This window comes from Rattus rattus, chromosome 2 (genome assembly GCF_011064425.1).
Source record: "Rattus rattus isolate New Zealand chromosome 2, Rrattus_CSIRO_v1, whole genome shotgun sequence".
NCBI classification, from domain to species: Eukaryota; Metazoa; Chordata; class Mammalia; order Rodentia; family Muridae; genus Rattus; species Rattus rattus.
The window spans coordinates 80,721,670-80,742,714 of NC_046155.1; the positions used below are offsets into that span (position 1 = coordinate 80,721,670).

Genomic DNA, 21,045 nt, shown 5'->3' on the forward strand with positions numbered 1-21,045 from the left:
GAAGGTGATCCATTCCCTAAGTCATCTGTCAATCACTTCCAAGCCGTGCCTTACAAGAGAAGGTGATCCATTCCCTAAGTCATCTGTCAATCACTTCCAAGCCTATGCGCATTAGGAGCCTGGAGTACGGGAAGCAGGCAAGGTTTCATTCCCTGCAAGCCACACCCTGACTACAGACAGACAAAACCAAAAGTCCATTTGGATATGGAGCTGAAAGAGACTGATAACATGTCACTAAATTCACAGCAAGGATTCCAATGCTAAGGGGACAGATACACCACCAGCAGGTAACAGAGCACAGGGCAAACAGTAAAGACGACACTTTTCAGTGGCCAGCACTGCATTTGATCCCTGTCAGGAGAGTTAATTCTTGGTGGGAGGGGAAGCTGCTTTTCTGGTCTTCCTTGCAGCAGGGGACTGGTGCCACACCTTGGCCTGTTGCCAAAACTGGAATGAGCTGGCGACCCAGAACGAGGCCTTTTGCCAAGTGCGGGAAATAACATCAGGTGGGTAGGGAGGTGGGCAGATGAGTGGGTGATAATGACAGCGTCTGCAACACCTAGTGCACAGCATCAGACTAGTTTCACAGGGTGACTCAAGCTCCTCCTCACTTGGGAAGTCACAGGCTCTCCAGGCCTTCTAAAACTCCAAGAGCCACATCGAGTCCTGTTAACAGGTCTCTTTTTGCTTGATCAGCCTGAGTTCCTGCTACTTACAAAGAACCACCTGACTAGTAGAGGCTGGGGGAGAGAGGGTGCTGTGTGTGACTCAGACCCAAAACAAGCACCAGGGGACATATCCACATCGCTTGTCAACACTAAGAAATCTTTGAATTCAAGCCAGGCGCACAGGCCTGACAGCAGCTGTGTGCTTCTTTACCATACCGGATGCTTTGGTCACTCCCTGTTTTTTTCTCCTAGGCCTACAGGAAACATGGCCTCTTGCTGCTGCTCACGCCTAGCAGTTTCTGGCCCTGAGAGGCACTCAACAGCAGAGCACATCAATAAGAACACTCTAAAATGTCAGGCACTGGTTGAGGAGCACATGACTTCTTGCAACCTCCACAAAGAGTATCAGATGCCCATGATAATTTCTAATATGCATGCATGCTTAGACTGAAATCTCAACTTTAAATGGTGAAACTTATTACAAACCATGCTTACGAAATTTCTAAAAGTTCCTGCTTGTGCTTCCTTAATATGAGTTCCTCTCTTTACTTCTTCCTTTCTGAAAAGAGAAAAGTGGAAAAGGCGGCACATGCACCAGCGATGGGCCCTGTGAGCACGAGCAGGAGGGGCCTCCGGCTAGAAATCAGCCTGATCCTTCTTCATGCTGGTAAGGGGCTGGTTTTTCTGTTCTCTATTTCATTAGGTAAACTGCTGCTTGCCACCTAATCATGAATACTTTCAGCTCCTAGCAGATAACTTACGAAGGCAGCACTACAGTACGGCAGTGTCTCTTCTCCCCACAGAACTAGGCACTGAGGCTGAAGATGTGTTTCCTATCAGCCCTTGGTTGGCAGATCTTTAGCACATCTCACAAGAGAGAATCTGCTCAGGACCACTTGTGCTGGTCACTCAGTCAGTTCCCACACAGGCAAGCTCTGGACTACTGTACACTGCACAGTATTAGCTTAATACTTTCATAAGACAATGTTTCTAAAGGCTGAAAAGAACTTGGTTTTAAAGCTGTAACTTGTCCTACAAAAAAGCCACCTGATAATATAACTAATCTCTAAATTCTATCTGTACCTGTTCTAGCTCTATAAAAGTTAGTTCTTTCATCATAGTTTAAATAATCTAAGATTTACCCACAAAATCTGGATTGCAGGGCAAGAAATGGAGCAAATGTTCTTGAAATTAATTTTTTCTCATCTGTAAAGAAATGGTAGAGTAGCCTAGTGGTAGGCTACTTGCCTAGCATATGCAAGGGTCTGTTCGCTCTCCAGTACACACAAGAAAAGGAAAGGAGAAATTCAGAGGGAGGGGAAAAGGGGCTGGGGAGGAGTGAATGAATTACGCCTACATGTTAACAGTGGCTCTTCTGGCTAAGGACCCACGGCAATGTCTTATACTGCTCTATTGTCTGCAATGAATACATACTGCTTGTGTACAGTGCTTGGTTGGCATGAGAGAAAAGCTTTATCTTTCCAGCTCTATTATGAAATGCTTGCAGATAGGATAACGAAGGAATGAATAGATGAGACAGTGAGGAGACCTGAGACAAGCCTAAGGTAAAGCAGGCAAGGCTGGGTCCACCGTGCGAGGTGGCTACCTTTGCATGTTTGACATTTTCTATAATAATAAATGTTGGGCAGGGCAGTGGTGCCGCAAACCCAGCATTCAGGAGGTAGAGGCAGGAGGATTCTAAGTTCAAAGCCTGGTCTGCAGAGCAAGTTCCAGGATAGCAAGGACTGCGCAGAGAAACCCTGTCTCAAAAACACAAATAATAACAGTAATGGTTAGCTTCTGGTGCTAACAGCAATGATAATGCTGGAGCTGGGGATTTAATTCAGTAAAGTGCCTACTATGCAAGCAGAGGACCTACATGTGATTAGTGGAACAATGCAAAAGTCAGGCCTGGTGGCACACACTTACGATCTCAGTGATGGGGAGGCAGAGCTGGGCAGAGCCCCAGGGCTCACTAGCTAGCCTGGCCTACTCAACTACTGAGGCCCTCTCTGGGAAAACAAAAGTAAGTAATTCCAAAGAACACACCCGAGGCTGTCCTCAGGCCTCCACACACATCTGTACAGTCATGCCTGCATGCCCACAAACATATACACACTTGAACAGGCTGACATACATAAGCACACACAACATAAGTTCAAGGAATCCAAAATAAATTCTCTACTTATTTCCTAACCGTTTTTAAAAAAGGAGTAGGGTGATTTTACTTCCACCACGGAGCTCAACTTTCAACATTTTCAGTGGAAACTTATTTAAAACAAAAAACTACAGAACCTAGGAATTCCTAAAAGAAAACCTTCACAGGAGGGGGCTTTAGTGAGACACTATCCAGACTTCTCTTTTTGACTAATGTTGCTCAACTGGAGGGGGAAGGAACAACGCTGTCCCCTCCCCTGGCCTGTCCTCTCCCCTGGCCTGTTCAGTTTCCCCAACAGAGACTAAGAGGAAATTCCCAAGTTGCAAGTATTTCTTACTGTGTTAAAGGTTGGTTTACTTTTTAAATCTTCAACTGAAAGCCACCCGAGACTGGGGTTCTGTCTGCATGTGGGACCAACAGGACCAATCCATTTCCAGTCTGCAGAGCAGTCCCTGCAGTCAACAGGCTAGTGGGACCCACCACCCTCAGCTGGACCTCCTGGCACACAAGAAGCTAGGTGGTACTCCCCGCTGACTAACTCCTAACTCTTCTCAGCCAGTCAGCACAGAGCCTCAGCTTACCTCAAGGAACACAATGCTCAAGGAGAAATGTGGGAATACTCTCACAAATCCTGCGGCTAACTTTACTGCCTCTGCTGCTCTGGGTGGGAACCTTTAAGACAAAATGTTAAGTGAAAAACAACCATGGCTCCTAAATCAGCAGTTCTCAACTTGTGGGTTGCAGCTCCTTTGGAGTTGAATAACAGATACCCTGCATATCAGATATTTACATTACAATTCCTAACAGTAGCAAGATCACAATGAAGTAATTCTATGGTTGTGGTCACCACAACATGAGGAACTGTATAAAGAGCTGCATTAGGAAGGTTGAGAACCACGGCTAAATGAATACAAGCATCAGAGGATTCGGATTTTTTCCATTCTCAGGAACAGAGTAGGATAAGTAAGACCATTTGGCCCATTATTTTTGAGGCCATTTGACCTATACAATTAGGCAGAAGTTGAACTAAAACCTCACAGCTGCTTCAACCAATACCACTTTTCATGTGGTGGTCCCTTGCTTCAAAAAGGGGCTAAGGAGACTTCCCATTAAGAAGCACCTGCGTGGTTTTCCATCGTGTCTTGGGCTAGAAGGTCAAGACGCAAACTCAAGTTCCAAGTACCTCCAGAGTGGCGAGTTTTAGTACAGGCAGAACAGCAATAACGGCTACATCCTATTAGAAACTGTGGCTTGGGGCTCATTACATTTAAACTCTACATTAACGGCACAAAGGAGCAACATCCCACTCACCATGATAGGAAAGCCAGGCAGCACTCTGAGCTACAATCACAGAGGTGGAGTCTAACTCCAGTCTGTGATCTCCTTGCTACTATATAGTAAGTCAAGTAACTAATGCATAGGGGACTCTCTGGCCTCAGCTCTACAGTAGTTGGGGAGGCCATGGGCTAAGCCAGGGCTGCATTTTCTCATAGGTACATCCTTCCTGTTATCCTAATTCCCAAATGGACACCAGATTCCTCTCTAGGCAACCCAGCCTCCAACAGACAAAAAACTTGCCAAGGCTCAATCACATACCACAGCAAGGGGTGCACAGGAGGAAACTGGCTCTTCCAAGATTAAAAGGGTGGCCTGAGATCAAGGGAATGTTTGTCAGCACTGTGTGTACTTCTGGCTTCAGGCACACTAGTCCAATAGTCAGAATGATCACAGGAGTACCTCTGAGGTTGTCCTCAGGTAGCCAGATGGCACACCAACAACCATGAGGTAATACAACAATGAGTTAACACAGGCAAGGACACCTGTTGTCTTTACAGTCTTTTTTTTTTTTTAAATGGGAATAGGACAAGAAACAGAGGCTGACTGGTCCCTGGCCCAACAGTGCCAAGAAACAGCAACAACAAAGCCCCTGAACACCCATGTGCTTCCTCACAGGTGTGGTGGGCGCCTGTACTGTATCTGTGCTACAGCCAGGTTACCTAGAGGTGGACTACACGTCTCAGACTGTCACCATGGAGTGTACCTTTTCTACAACTGGATGCCCTGCAGTGCAACCAAAAAGCTTGTGGTTTCGCTGTGGCACTCACCAGCCTGAAGTTCTGTGCTTGGACGGATGCAGAAATGAGGCAGACAAGTTCACAGTGAAAGAAACCCTGGACCAGAACCGAGTCTCCCTCACTGTTAACAGGCCGTCTCCAAATGACAGTGCAATCTACATCTGTGGAATAGCATTTCCCAATGAAAAGGCACGGACAGCCAAACAGACTGGAGACGGGACTACACTGGTGGTAAGAGGTCAGTCCACAGGGCTACACACATCTGTTAAGGTGTGTGTGGTTGTTAGCTTCATAACTGTGTGAAGCCTTTTCTCTAATTTTGTTGTTGTTGTTCACTATTTTTTACCTTTAAATCAATTCTTGTTATACTGTTCTAGGCTGGCTTTAAACTCGTGGCCCAAGTACTCCTCTTGCCTCAGCATTCCAAGGAGCTGGCACCATAGGCATGTCTTTGAAATGTCTTTCTCAGACTTACTCAAGGGTTGGCTTGGCGAAATTACTGCTGGTGTTTAGGGAGGTCTGAGTCCCTGATTTGAGTGAGGGATTGTCAGGAACCTTCAGGAAGCCAGAGCTAACAGTTTTTCTTCTGATATACAAGCAGTTTTTCTTCTGAGGCTTCTCTCCAAATTTGTATTTAATTTTCCATCTTCTCAAAGTCCAATTTAACTGATCATTTCTGCTTCTCTTACAGAGTGATTTTCTAGCTGGTTCAATGCTAAGCCAGTTTCTGAGAAAGCAGTAAGACACATAGGTCTCCCTGAGTTACATGTACATACTGCACACACAGTTCTCCTGTGTTTATACCTAAAAACAGCACACACAGGTCTCCATACACCTAGACGATATGCACACACACACACCTGTCTCCGTGTTACACCTAGACATTGCACACACCTGTCTCCCTGTGTTACACCTAGACATCGCACACACCTGTCTCCGTGTTACACCTAGACATCGCACTCACCTGTCTCCTTGTGTTACACCTAGACATCGCACACACCTGTCTCCGTGTTACACCTAGACATCGCACACACCTGTCTCCGTGTTACACCTAGACATCGCACACACCTGTCCCCTTGTGTTACACCTAGACATCGCACACACCTGTCCCCCTGTGTTACACCTAGACATCGCACACACCTGTCTCCCTGTGTTACACCTAGACATCGCACACACCTGTCTCCCTGTTACACCTAGACATCGCACACACCTCTCTCCCTGTGTTACACCTAGACATCGCACACACTCGCACACCTGTCTCTCTGTGTTACACCTAGACATTGCACACACCTGTCTCCCTGTGTTACACCTAGACATCACACACACCTGTCCCCCTGTGTTACACCTAGACATCGCACACACCTGTCCCCTGTGTTACACCCAGACATTGCACACCTGTCTCCCTGTGTTACACCTAGACATCGCACACACCTGTCTCCGTGTTACACCTAGACATTGCACTCACCTGTCTCCCTGTGTTACACCTAGACATCGCACACACCTGTCTCCATGTTACACCTAGACATCGCACACACCTGTCTCCCTGTGTTACACCTACACCTAGACATCGCACACACCTGTCTCCCTGTGTTACACCTAGACATCGCACACACCTGTCTCCCTGTGTTACACCTAGACATCGCACACACCTGTCTCCTTGTGTTACACCTAGACATTGCACACACCTGTCTCCCTGTGTTACACCTAGACATCGCACACACCTGTCTCCCTGTGTTACACCTAGACATCGCACACACCTGTCTCCTTGTGTTACACCTAGACATTGCACACACCTGTCTCCTTGTGTTACACCTAGACATCGCACACACCTGTCTCCCTGTGTTACACCTAGACATCGCACACACCTGTCTCCATGTTACACCTAGACATTGCACACACCTGTCTCCCTGTGTTACACCTAGACATCACACACACCTGTCTCCCTGTGTTACACCTAGACATTGCACACACCTGTCTCCTTGTGTTACACCTAGACATCACACACACCTGTCTCCCTGTGTTACACCTAGACATCGCACACACCTGTCTCCCTGTGTTACACCTAGACATCGCACACACCTGTCTCCTTGTGTTACACCTAGACATCGCACACACCTGTCTCCTTGTGTCGCACACACCTGTTTCCCTGTGTTACACCTAGACATCGCACACACCTGTCTCCCTGTGTTACACCTAGACATCGCACACACCTGTCTCCGTGTTACACCTAGACATCGCACACACCTGTCTCCCTGTGTTACACCTAGACATCGCACACACCTGTCTCCCTGTGATACACCTAGACATCGCACTCACCTGTCTCCCTGTTACACCTAGACATTGCACTCACCTGTCTCCCTGTGTTACACCTAGACATCGCACACACCTGTCTCCCTGTTTACACCTCTACATCGACACACCTCTCCCTCTGCACACACACGTCTCCCTGTGTTACACCTAGACACTGCACACACCTGTCTCCCTGTGTTACACCTAGACACCGCACACCCCTGTCTCCGTGTTACACCCAGTTACACCTAGACATCGCACACACCTGTCTCCCTGTGTTACACCTAGACATCGCACACACCTGTCTCCCTGTGTTACACCTAGACATCGCACACACCTGTCTCCGTGTTACACCTAGACATCGCACACACCTGTCTCCTTGTGTTACACCTAGACATCGCACACACCTGTCTCCCTGTGTTACACCTAGACATCGCACACACCTGTCTCCGTGTTACACCTAGACATTGCACACACCTGTCTCCCTGTGTTACACCTAGACATCGCACACACCTGTCTCCGTGTTACACCTAGACATTGCACACACCTGTCTCCCTGTGTTACACCTAGACACTGCAGCACAGGAAAAAAGAGTGCTTGCTTGGCTCTCAGGAATAAATCTGGGGATGGAGAAAGAACTGAGAAGGCCCACTACTGCCTCTGGGTCTGTGGATACTAGATGAAGCCAATCAGGAAGGGTCTAGGAACTGGCAGCTTGTACCAAGATAATGCCAGGGGGTTGGGGATTTAGCTCAGTGGTAGAGCGCTTGCCTAGCAAGCACAAGGCCCTGGGTTCAGTCCCCAGCTCCGAAAAAAAAAAAAAAAGAAAAAAAAAAAAAAGATAATGCCAGGGCTAAAGTATTACACTACCAGATTTATATCATAATTTATGCTTGTGAAATAAAAGTTTAAAAAATATGGGCAAAATGTTGTGATGTTTTACAAATTTTAAAAAATGTGCATTGTATAAACTGAGTCCATTGGACAGGACTTATGGGATATTTAGCTAGAACTATAAGTTGATGGAAAATAATTTTGTATCTGACTATATTTCATGTTTCACATAATCAGTACTGAAAGGCACATGTGTTACTTAATCCTCTCTTTGAACACAGGGCACTTCCTGCCCAAAGAGAGAATTCACAATATAAAGATGAGTTCAGTATTTCTCCTTGGAGGTTTTCACTAAGGAATGTACATGTCACACAGCACAACTGCATTTAAAGCAGGGAGCTGACTCTAAGATCTTCAATAGATGGCCTCCTCCAGTTTTTACCAGACAGCACAAGTTAGCTTTTAACAGTTGCACCAACAAATACACAAGAAAATATATGCACTGCACTAAAAGAATTGGTGATTCTTGTTCATCGATTCTAGCAACAGGAAATTTCAATGTCCATGTACTTAAGTAATGTTTATAAAAGGTAATTCTTAGGCTGATGTAGTTTAGAGGTAGAAGGCTTAAGCATGTGTGAAGCAGGAGGTTCAATCAGCAGCATGGTACCATGAGAAAGGGAGGAAAAAATTAAAACACAATAGTGATTCTTAGCATTACAATAGATGTGCAACTCAATTAGGTTGTTTGAGACAGTCTCCTGCTGTAGCCTTGGCTGTGTTGGAACCTACTCAGTAAAGCAGCGTGGCCTCTAACTCAGAGCCTATCATGAGAGTGCTGACATTAAAGAGTGGGCCACTATACCTTGCTCTTCACCTTAGTTTTAACATTTTTATTTTATGAAGAAGCATTTCTGGTCTAACACATTTAAAGACCATCAAACTGATTCCATCGCATTCTTGAGCATCTTCTACTCACAGGATCCCAGGTAGATGCTGCTGGGAGGGGCAAGCACACGAAGTTCAGGCTCCACCTGTAAATGTTGCTTAAGCGATGCTCCACAGACTTCTGCAGGAGCATGCTTCAACAATGACTGTCCCTTTATGTTTCCACCATGAAGAAAGACTTTTCAGCAGGGAGGTGCACAGTCTCCTGATAGTGCTCTTAGCACTGCTCGCAGTCTACGTCGCCGGTGTGTGTGTGATCTTCATAGTCCTCTTCAAAGTAAGTCAAATACCCTCGCCTCCAGTGTTACCATACAGAGGTTATTCTCCTCTGTCCACTTCAGAAACAGTTGGCCCAGCAAACACCTGGCTCACAACTTCGGTGTCTCCACCTCAGAGGAGGCTGCAGATACCTTGTCCCTTCACCAGTAAGACTATTAGTCAGAGACAGCATTCACAGTGTTTCTTCTTTAAAGTCCAGAAGGTCTTTAAGCACCTATGTCAGCTTTCTGCTGCAAGGGCGAGGAATGGGAGGGGATGGGTTTCTATTATCTAGGAAAACCTGAAGTTGTGACAAGCTTTCAGAGCAGAAATAAACTAAACATACCAAAAGAGCATCTTTGGCCTATATGTATGTTGAAAAGTCGGGGTATAAATATTTATTAAAATTTGTTCACATGCTATAACAAACATCCAATTAAGTTGTTAAATTCATTTGTTAATTAAAAGCACCTAAAATATTGTAAAAGTTACCTAATGTGTGTCACTCAAACACTGCTCAAACCAGCTCAGGCTTCTTCCAGCATAAGATCACAAAATGCTCATGGATTTTCTTATTCTTGGCAGTCAAAATCTAACAGTCCAAGAAGCAGAGAAACCAAGGAAGACTCGAAAAAGGTACTGCGAGTCCTTGTGTTTGTATACTGCAGTGGGTGGATCCATTCAATGGTAAACTGTGTTAAGAAGCCCAGAGAACAATACAGTAAGAACATTTCCAGTTAGGGATCCTCAGTCATCATCTGGGCAGGAAGCTGCCATCCTGACAGTTCTCAGTCATAAATTCTACTAAACAAACTCAGAGCTATGGAGCTAACTGTGGCTGTAGAGGGATCCCATTGCTGAATCCCCTGCAATGAAGATAGCGTTCATGCTCCTGAAAGACAAATGTTTCGTTTTGATTTTGCAGAAGAGTGCTCGACGTATCTTCCAGGAAATTGCTCAAGAATTATACCATAAGAGATATGTGGAAACAAGTCATCAGCCTGTAAGTATACAACAGCATCTATCACTGGAAAGAGTATGCTGCGAACAAGCTATCAATCATCAAGTTTTCCTTTAGTAGATTCTTTCTCAAAGTGTGTTTACCAGAACAGCAGTTTCGCCAAAAGTATGTCAAAGGACATTTGATAAAACATTCAACAGTTAGTGGTGTGGAAATAGCGTTTTCAGTACAGGCAAGGGGCTTTCAGACTAAGAACCACTTCATGCTGCACCCAGTGAGCAGGAGATCCTAAGTCAGTGCTACATTATCTGTATAAATCAAATAGTATTTTTAAGTCACTTGTTACCAGTAAGGGAAAAATAAATTTGTCAATGGTACAAAAGCAGCATCTTGCTAAACTTGGGGACTGGGTAAATCCCAACACAGTGATCCTCAGCCACAGTCAGGATTCCCCGGGGCATGCTACTTTAAGTCGACCTACCTGTTCCACAATGAGTGGCAGAAATGCTAAGCCTTCTATGACAATGTACACAGAGAACTGATGACTAGGAAAGAGGTAAATACAACAGGATGATAACTATGAAGTGTGATTTCCTTTGTCCTTTTTTAGGGGAGTGGAGAATGGGGATTTAGCTCAGTGGCAGAGCACCTGTCCAATATTTATTAAGGTCCCATCCCCAGATTCAGTTTTTAAAAATAAAATCTAACCTTTTTCTAAACAAAAGAGAATATCACCTACATACTAAATTTATCCTCCTGTGATATAAAAAAGCATAAAGACAAAACTACCTATTGACAGTTTTTCCTATTGAAGCTAGGGCTTATTTTATCTTATTTCTTTGAAACAAGGTCTCCCTATATAATCTTAGCTTGCTGGCAACTTGCTACGTAGACCAGACTGGCCTGAAATTCACAAAGACAAGCCTGTCTCTGACTCCTAAGTGCTTTTTCAACAAAAGTCAGTCATCTGAAGCATGACTAGAACTAAGAGCTTTAAAGTTCCTAGTAAAAAATTTGACAATAACATCGAGACAGATTTTATTTTAGTTCCCATATACTCTACTCTAAAGAAAGCAAAAATAGAGCCAAGTGTGCAGGCTCACACCTTTGATCCTAGGACTTGGGAGGCAGAGGCAGAGCTGTCTCTGAAAAATATGAGGCCAACCTCATCTACACTGCAACTTGCAAGCTAACCAGGCTTATGAACAAAGACACTGACTTTTTAAAAAGGAAAAATGGTAACCAGACTTTTAAAATAACTGGAAGGTTATCACCTCAGCACTTGAGAGGCTAAGGCAGAATTACCAGCTCAAGGCCAGCTTGGGCTGCATAGCAAGATCCTGAGCCCTATTTCAGAAGCAAAGTCAAGAGGAGCGTGGACACATGTACATGGAGTCTCAGTACTTACTGGGTGAAGACAAAGGATCTAAAGCCCAGTGTGGTCCTGAGCTACCCAGTACAGGATATTCTGTGTCAAAAGACCACACAACAGTGAAGCAAAGGGTGGGAGTGCAGATGCTTACACAAAACTGAAAATTCAAACAGAAACAAGTGCTTACACACACACATACATGAGCACACATACACTCAGGCACACACACAAATAAAACACATGAAAATGATTCCAAGTATACATAAGACCAAACTTGCATAGTTACAAAGTAGCTCCTATGTAGAGTAGGATGGCACCGCTAACGTACCTTACAGCTCCCTGTTTCCTGTCACAGGAGCAAGACGGCAATTATGAAAACAGAAAAGCACTCCCCAGCCCTGGAAGACCATAGATGTGCTGACTTTTTACTTAAACCATTGACAGTGCAACTCCAGAATCTATGGCAGTGTGAATGGACATACAGCAATCCAAACAACAGCAAAGAGAGCTGGGGTGTAGCTTGAGTGGCAAAGTGCTTGACCAGTAGGCACGAAGTCCTAGCTTTGATCCTCAGCACCACATAACTCAGCAAAGTGACACGAGCCTGTATTCCCAACATTGTGTAGTAGTATAAAAAGTCAGAAGTTCAAGGTCGTCCCTGACTATAGGATGAACCTGAAGTCAGAGACATGTTATCTTGTCTCAAAAACACTGCCACCACCAAAAGAAAAGGGCAGGACAAGTGGGAAAGAAGCCAGTCACGCCAGAAGGCAGAGCGGAAGTAACTGTCATGAACCATAACGATGGAATGTGAAAAACTCAAGAGAACTCAACTGGAGGACCTTTTTTCTAATTTTCCAGGAACAATCTAAGGAGCCTCATTTTAAAGAAAAACTTCACTTTCAGCTTTTAAAAACTGTTATCATGTGCATCTTGTCAGTCTACCCAACATACTAGATGTGTGATGGCCATTAACTGGGAGAAAGCTTCAAGTCAAACCACAGATCTCAATTCTGAGGGGGAAAAATACTTTCCTGAGTTGTAGAAATAATGAAGCAATTAGAATCGAGTGAGAAGGGCAAAAGGAGTGAGGAGAAGATCAATTTTTAGGTAAGAGAAACTCATTGCAAACAATATCTTGGAATAAAAATGACTTCTTCAGATACTGTAATGGAGCAGTGGGCAGTGAACATTCTCCAGCTGAGGTACACAAAACAACTTAGGCTGTACCAGCAACAAAACAATACTGAGAGACTAGAGGAAGACTCTAAACAGAGGAAGCCCAAAGCCTGTGAGAAAATGCCTCAGGAATACAGACAACTGACTCTAGATGTCAGTGTGGTGCCAAAGAACTGCAGACCTAGTGAGCTTGAAAGGAGGGCCTGATACAGAAGGTCCTCACTGTCTCACTAAGGTGACCTAAGTCAGGTATGGTGGCACCTGCCTTTAATCCTAACACTGAGGCAGAGGGAGGTGGATCTCTTAGTTCAAGGCCAGCCTGATCTAAGATCAAGTTCCAGGACAGCCAAGGCTATTAAACAGAAAAACACTGTCTGAGAAAAAACAGTGGTGGGGGAGGGGGAATTGTTCTTTGAATGTAAGTACCAACGAGTGCGCTGCTCACTAACTCGATCAGTGTATTATCTCAGTCAGGTGCTTCTAAACAGTAATAAACGTAAATGGCACACACTCTTCAAGTACAGTCTTCACACACTTCAAAGTCTCTTTGGAAGAGTCTGAAACTTGTGGCTCAAATCCTGATATGTGTCCCAAAAACTGGAGAGGAAGAAGTGGATAACCTCATCTTATTTCCATGCACGTGCACACACGTGCGCATGCATGCACACAAGTACATTTGCAATTTACATACACAAAAGGAATAAAATTGCATACATAGCAGTTTCTGGCTGGATGGTTTGTTGTTTAAATTTTTATTTTATTTTTTATTCACATGTGTACATTTGTCTGGGTCTGTGTACAAGTGCCCACAGAAAGCCACGGAGGCCAAATGAGGACATCAGAGTCTCTGAAGCTGGAATGACAGGTCATGTGCTCTGTCTAGTGTGGGTGCCGGGAAGGAACAGCACACTTAGCCCTGAGTCATCTCGACAGCCCCCCTCCCTCCTTCCCTCCCTTTCCAACACGGCCTCATGGAGCCTGTGCGTTCGTCATCTTTTTCTCCACACTCCAAAATGAAGCTCCTAAGAATATGAACTCCAAGAGGCAAATCCCCTGACTTTGAAACTACCAGCTTAAGCAAAAGAAATGAACTTTTGAACCAGATGGCAGAAAGGAGCAGGTACTACCTCCACTTAGGAGAGCAGGACCCAGGAACCATTTGTTTCTGTTAGTGATTGTACTCTGGCATTGTTCCCAAGAGACAAGTCTCTAATGTATTAGGACTGAATTCTAATGTAGTTCCCTGAAGAGTAAAGGCAAGAACTATCTCAAAGATGGATTTTAAGATTAAAATTGGAGGGTATTTTCAGAGGGAGGACCTCTCACCTCTGGTGTCACATGCTAGAGGACACAATGCTCACTGAACACTTGGCTACTCCACTCTGCAAGGCCTGCCTGCCGTGCACTGGCTTATAGTGACCCTGCTCTGCCCTGACCCCAGGCCACATCTTCACGCTTTACATACATTCTTGTGTGAATCTGCAACATACTCCAAAGACACAGCTCAAGAGAATGGGCAAGGCCTGAGTTCAACTCCAGCACTGCAAAAACAAGACAACAAACAACAGCTAGAGATGTGCACACAAAGCCTTCCCTAAGTCCCAATTAATTATCTTTCCTTCTCTGTCCCCATGGTACCTTGCCCTATCTTTTCTACATCGTCCCAACATTGACTGCTACAGCTACAATCTGTACTAGAATCACAACTAGAAGTTTAGGGCTCAAATTTATCTTTGTATTTCCAGTGCCTGGCTCTTCCTGGCACATTGGAGGCCTTCAAATACCTTTGTATGAATGCAACTGAACAATAATTATATTTAAAAATTTCTTACATTTCAACTGAGATGAGAAACAGCCCCTACACACATACTGAGCCTTCTCCAGAGAATACTGGCTAAATCCTTCCTTACTCTCTGGGCATCCAGAGAATTTTCCCTATTAAAGACTAAACTGGAACCTCCCACTAAGACTGGAATCTTTCGGGATGCCTGTAGTCTCTCACAAGCACTGAGGAAATGACGATGAGATGGATGTTAGTGGGCTGCTGTTGCTATGACAAAGTACAGTACAAACAGCAGAAATGTCTTTTGCACAGTTCTGGAGGCTGAAGTGGAATCAGGATGCCACACGGTGGGTTAGGTACCTCCTCCAAACTGCTGAGCTGGAGTGCAGGCTCTGGGACCTCTAGCAAAGCAGGCAGACCTCAGGAACCCCATCGCCTCCCAAAAAGCCTACCTCCTAGACCCAGCACAATGGCAGGGAGGCTTAACACAGAAGAGGCAAATGGACCCAGAAATCTTCTATCTATGTCCTCTACCTTGATTTGCCTACCAACACATGCCAATAGGGTTTTTAGAAAGAATTCATTTCTTTTTCACCTTTGTAAAGAATCTCAAACCTGTTACCAATAGCAATATAGCTGTTGAGTCACACACACCAACAGAGAATACACCCTGAGACAGTTAAAAGGCAGAATGAAGCCTTTGGATTCTGACCACTTTCGTTATCATTTTAAGGCAGACAAAAAGACAATCTTAAATACTTCTGTCTGAGGAACTGTGAACAAGTATAATCAGTAAAGTCACAAATAAAAACACTGTGAAAGAATAAAGAAGACTAGAATAAATCTAGCATGGATCAAATACCAAAATCCAGACCTAAATAGTTGGCCACTGTTCAATACATGGCTTAACCCTCATAACAAACTCCAAAGTGAGTATTGGCCATTCTGGACAGGTGAAAACTCTCAGATTAATGAGAGGTCATGCAAACCAATATTTCAAATTCAAACAGGGATTAGCCTTCTGACACTAAGCATCTTCCACAAAACTGACTAAGAGCCCTACTTGTTTCTATCTGCCAGGGAGTTTTAGACTAAATGTCTAACCAGGCATAGTGGGTAAGCCTATAAATCCTAGAATTCAGGAGGATTCAGGGAGGAAGACGAACATAAATTTGAGGTCAACCCAAGCTACATATCAGGTTCCAGACCAACCAAGACTACACAGGAGGACACTAAAACAACAATAACACAGCCGCCAACAGTCTAACTTAATCAGACCAGGGCTTTATACATGCGTAAGATAGCTGCTAACAGGCTACTCCTCAAAAGCAGAGGCCTACATAGTTTCAAAGACCAATTCTACCAATAATTATTCAAGGAATCAAACAGAGAATCACATTCCCAATTATTTTCTGCAAAATCAGCAGGACAATGATATAAAACCAGAATAACACAGAGGTCAAGGCTAGCTGAACAACCTAGTGAGACCCTAACTCAAATAAAAATGAAGGGGCATGTGGCGTGACTGCAAAGGTGTTAAGAGTAGTTACTGCTGTTGGGGTTGGGGATTTAGCTCAGTGGTAGAGCGCTTGCTAGGCCCTGGGTTCGGTCCCCAGCTCCGAAAAAAAGAACCAAAAAAAAAAAAAGAGTAGTTACTGCTCTCACAGGGATTTTCTTCTCAGCACCCATGTAACTCCAGCTCCTTAGGAATATTTGGCTTCTGTACAAACCTGCACCCCAATGCTTGTACATAAATCAATTTGGCTCAGAAAGTACAAGGGCTTGTCTCCAAGCTTGAGCACCTCAATTCCTGGGACCCACATGGTGAAAGGAAAGAACCAGATCCCACAGGCTGTCCTCTGACATCCACATCTCCCAACACACATACATACAAACGCATTTTTAAAAATGTAAAGGCTAAGATATACTTCAGTAAAGAACATCGTGTAATACATGTGAGACTATGGGTCTAATCCCTAGCACCGTAAAAAAAAAAAAAAAGTAATATTAAAGTAATATTAGCACTCATGACACTTTCACTTAGGATGTCACAGATACAAGCTAGTGCTGCACTGAGTGGAGATGGGAGAAGAGCAGGAGGGCCACAGTGGCCCCTGTGTCTTCAGTGTGATCATCTCCAGAGATGCTCAGCACTCAGATATAAAATTCAATACTAACTCCTAGATTTGTAAACTCTTAATAAAATGGAATTTTCAAAAGTGTTATCAATCAAGCAGTATCTAAAGCAGTAACAATCCCATTTAACAGCTTACTCCCTGCTTACTCCATGTAACAATCCAGACCCATGGGTCAGTCTGAGACAGCTCATCACACCACTGCTGATATCCAGGTAATGACTAAGGTGTATTCCCAGATATATTTAAGGGGAAAGGCATCTAAAGTATTCTTAATGGCTTCTACTGGCATACATTTGAAGCATGTTTAAGGTGACCTAAAATCACGAAGGATCTAGAGTAAAAAAGTAGATTTTTCATTACATACCCTTTTGCAAGCAGCCCAAACAATTTTACCACAAGTGATTTTGCATAAATTATGATTTTAACAAATTAATCATGATTAATTTTCAATTGTACAACATAATTCTCCTTAATTACATCCTTTTCTCTAAATAGGTCTCACCTGATAACCAATCCTTAAGGAAAGCTAGGTGAGAGAACCAAGATTAAAAAGAAAAACACTAGTCTGCCTTTTCTAAGTTAGCCTAAACAGCAAAATTATAGTTATATGCACTGACCCCTCCCAACCCCATGCCAAAAAGAGTAATTACTTCACCTAGAATTGCTTTTGTTAAATAATTAATTAGGCCAAACAGGCTAAGCACACTCTGCCTTAAAGTCTCCAATCCCATGGAAATCATCAGGATCTCATCAGAGCCTTGAAGAAAGGAAGCAGTAACAGCAGTTACTGGAGCCTGCTCCAGGCAATCTGAAGGAGTTACAGGTCAATAAAGGTCATCCCTAGCAACAAGACTTTGTCTCAAATTTGTCCAGTGCCACAGGCCAGACTCCTCAGAGTCCACAGGCAACTCTGACACCCACGGTCGAGGAACTTGTTCTCAGTCCTAAGTGAAGGCTGCTCTCTTGTTAGCTTCACTTCCTTTCCATTTTTCTTGTCAGAAACACAAGGAAATGAAATTTGTGGTTAGACTAATGTGGCAGCATGGAACTGTAATAGCAATGGGAGGAAACGGGCAAGCTACCTGATGCTCCAGACATAAGCAGTAAGTTCCAGGTTCAGTGAGACTCTGTCTCAAAGAGTAAAGATGAAGAGCAACAGGGACAGACAACTAATGTCAACTAAAGCCTGCACTCGCTCCCTCTCTCCCTCGCTCCCTCTCTCCCTCTCTCCCTCTCCTCCTCCTTCTCCCTCCCCCTCCCACACACACGAGAGAGGAGAGAGGAGGGAGAGAGAGAGAGAGAGAGAGAGAGAGAGAGAGAGAGAGAGAGAGAGAGAGAGAGAGAATGAGAATATTTCCTATTTTCCATACCAACAACAAAAGCTCTATTTGGCAAATGTACAGACAGGCATGAAGTACAGAGGGAGGAGCTGTCATGATGACTACCACAGTAAATCTCAGCTCATGGAAACTGAAACAGAAGGACCATGAGTTTCAAACCAGCTGAAGCTGCAGGAACCTGTCTCCAAAACAAGCAAGCAAGCAAACAAGCAAGAATTAATGAGAAAAGAAAAGAAAGGACAGAAGGAAAGACTATGGCATGGGTGAAACTACAAGGTCAAGAACAGAATTAAGAAGCACGAGTGCACACAGTAATATAAATCCACAGTATTCCACAATTGCAAGAACCAGGAATGTTATTTCTTCAAATATTGGCTTCCACAATATGTAGTGACTCTAACACTTGCAAAATAGTAAGGAATTCCTTTAAAATGTTTGCAAGTACTTGAGAGTTGAGGAAATGTCCAGTCTGGGCATTAAAATTAGAAAACTAGGAGCTGCAGATTCAATTTGATTGGCAGACTGTTGGCCAAACATTAGGAAGCGGTGAATCCAATCTCTGCCACCACATAAATCCCAGCACCGGAGAGGTGAAGGCAGGGGATGAAAGATTCAAGGTCATCTTTGGCTACATAGTAAGTTTGAGGCTAGCCTGGGCTACATGAGGACTGTCTCAGGAAGAAAAAAAAGGCAAAAGACTTTAGAAATATTAACCTGTATAACAAGTAGTTTCATATTAATGTCCATTAATTTATCAAAATACAGAAGAGCATTAAAGCCATAGTCTTCAATATGACCTAAAATACAAACAACTACAGCTTAAAATATGAATCACTGTGATATTAAGTTCACAGTGAATACCAGAAGCTGCAGTGAACCTATCAGGAAAGAACCTTTCTCTTCTAGTACACTCTTCAGTCAAATATTGTTGAAGAGCAGCACCATTAATTTACAAAACCATATTCCGAGGATTGGAGAGATAAATGGCTTCAAAGTTAAGAGTATGCGCTGGTCTTTCAAAGAATCCCAAGTTCTGTTCCCAGAACCCAAGTATGGCTCCCAGGGGATCTGGTGCCACCTTCCAGCCTCTGCAAATGCTGTATTCACATACACAAACATACACAAAAACAATTCTAAAAATAATAATAAAATAAATGTTTAAAAAAGCCTGTTATTCAAGAAATATTACTTATTAGAGAATGTCTTCAAAACAGAACATTCATCAATTTTAGAGTCTGAGACAAGAGTTACAAAATGTAAAGCAAAACAGCCATGACATTAAGAAACATCTACTAGCAGATTAAGAGATAGAATCGACGGCTTGACGCGGCTTAGAAGCCACTACAGAAGTAGTTCAAGCCCTCTTGAAAGGCAGCGAGCACAGATACAGAAGCACTGGCGCAGCTGAGTATGAATTATTACAATGCCAGGGGAGTACTGAATGCTGAGAAATCTGTATTAAGATAAGCATTAACTGGGGTTGGGGATTTAGCTCAGTGGTAGAGCGCTTGCCTAGGAAGCGCAAGGCCCTGGGTTCGGTCCCCGGCTCCGAAAAAAAGAACCAAAAAAAAAAAAAAAAAAAGATAAGCATTAACCAAGGTGATACTACACATGGCTAACTGTATTTATTATCTTAAATTCCAAGTAACTGAGAAACACTAGACCATGTTTAGTCGTTTTTGAGATAAAATCACAAATACCAACAGATAATCATTCTGAGAAGAGCTGGCCTGCCCACACTTACCGTTTTCCACATAGGGATGAAAGGGCAAAACCAAGGCCAGGATGACCCTGCCTTGGGTGGGCTCCAAGACACTTCTGATATCTTTTAACAATGTCAGGGGCTGATCACAGCGATCCAGCAGATTTAAGCAGCTGATGACATCATACTGGAACCCTGTATTCTGCCATTCATTTATACCAAGCACTCTGGAAAATCAAAAAGAACTTAGTTAATAATATTTCTCCCACTTAGAGACAATTTTTAAAATAACTAAGATGAGCAGGGAATAGTGGTGCATGTCTTATTCCCAGCACTTAGAAGGCAGTTGGGTAGATCTCTATGAGTTCAAGACTAGCCTGATCTATATATAGTGAGTTCCAAGACAGAGTGAGACTCTTATCTTGAAAAAAAAACAAAAACAAAACCTAAGATGCCAATAAAGGCTAATAGCATTGTCTTCTAAATCAATATGGATTCAAAATATGCACCTATAATTTATATTTACATTATACAAAGGACAGGTAAGAAACCAATGGCAACTGTAGAGGCCAGAAGTCAATCTTGGGTCTTAGTCTTTAGAGCCACCAATTATTTTCTTTTTTTTTTTTTTGAAACAGGATCTTTCATTGGCTTAGAACTCAATAATGCAGGCCAGTGGGCCCCAGGGAGTCTCCTGTATCTGTCTCCATATTGCTAGGATTATAAGTTCATGTTACCATGCTTAACTTTTTCACAGGGGTACTGGGCCACTGCATCTAAGTCCTCATGCTTACCTGCCAAATACTGTACTAAGCTAATGACCAGGCCATGGTATTTTACCTTATAGGATGGATGGTTGGATGGGTGGATCTCTCTCTCTCTCTCTCTCTCTCTCGTCTCTCAATTTTTACATTGCTGTGTAACTCTGGCTGGCCTCAAACTAGCTCCTGCTTCTGCCTCCCAGCACTAAGATTATTTATAACAAATCAAGAAAGCAGGCAGCTCCTTTGCTGTAGGTGTCTGTCTGCACTAAATGCCCCCTGAATAGATCTAACATTAGAGCTTCAGAAGCACTTTATCCCCGTGAGACCACTGTCTAACGACTTCAGAAGCTGTGCTGAGCTCATTAAAGAAGCACTTAAGAACAGTCTACTATGCAGACTCTGCTTCCACAGTAAAATGTTATCAGTTCTATTCTTAAACAACGAAATAAACAATCAAAGAAATGCTTCTATAATGCTTTAGCTCAACAATTCAAAAGCACAAATTATACATTTGATTAAACTAAACAACAATCTTAGGTCTGTGGTGGAAGAGAAGCTAGACATGAAGCAGCAGCA

The 21,045-nt window shown here is 43.6% G+C and overlaps 2 protein-coding genes across 3 annotated transcripts in view; one reads left to right on the top strand and one right to left on the bottom strand.

Annotated features, from left to right (window-relative positions):
- The window catches only part of Mettl9 (methyltransferase like 9), a 47,182-nt gene that overhangs the window by 1,109 nt on the left and 25,028 nt on the right, over window positions 1–21,045 (bottom strand). For both annotated transcript variants that reach the window (XM_032892752.1, XM_032892751.1), the window contains exon 4: window positions 19,748–19,932. In XM_032892752.1, the coding sequence (XP_032748643.1) occupies window positions 19,748–19,932 (185 nt within the window). The remainder of the gene's footprint in view (window positions 1–19,747; window positions 19,933–21,045) is intronic.
- Igsf6 (immunoglobulin superfamily member 6) lies at window positions 878–12,001 on the top strand. The gene is made up of 6 exons (XM_032892753.1): window positions 878–1,335; window positions 4,780–5,139; window positions 9,146–9,249; window positions 9,816–9,866; window positions 10,156–10,233; window positions 11,919–12,001. Exons 1-6 carry the CDS (start codon window positions 1,134–1,136, stop codon window positions 11,973–11,975), a joined length of 852 nt encoding a protein of 283 aa, XP_032748644.1. The 5' UTR covers window positions 878–1,133; the 3' UTR covers window positions 11,976–12,001.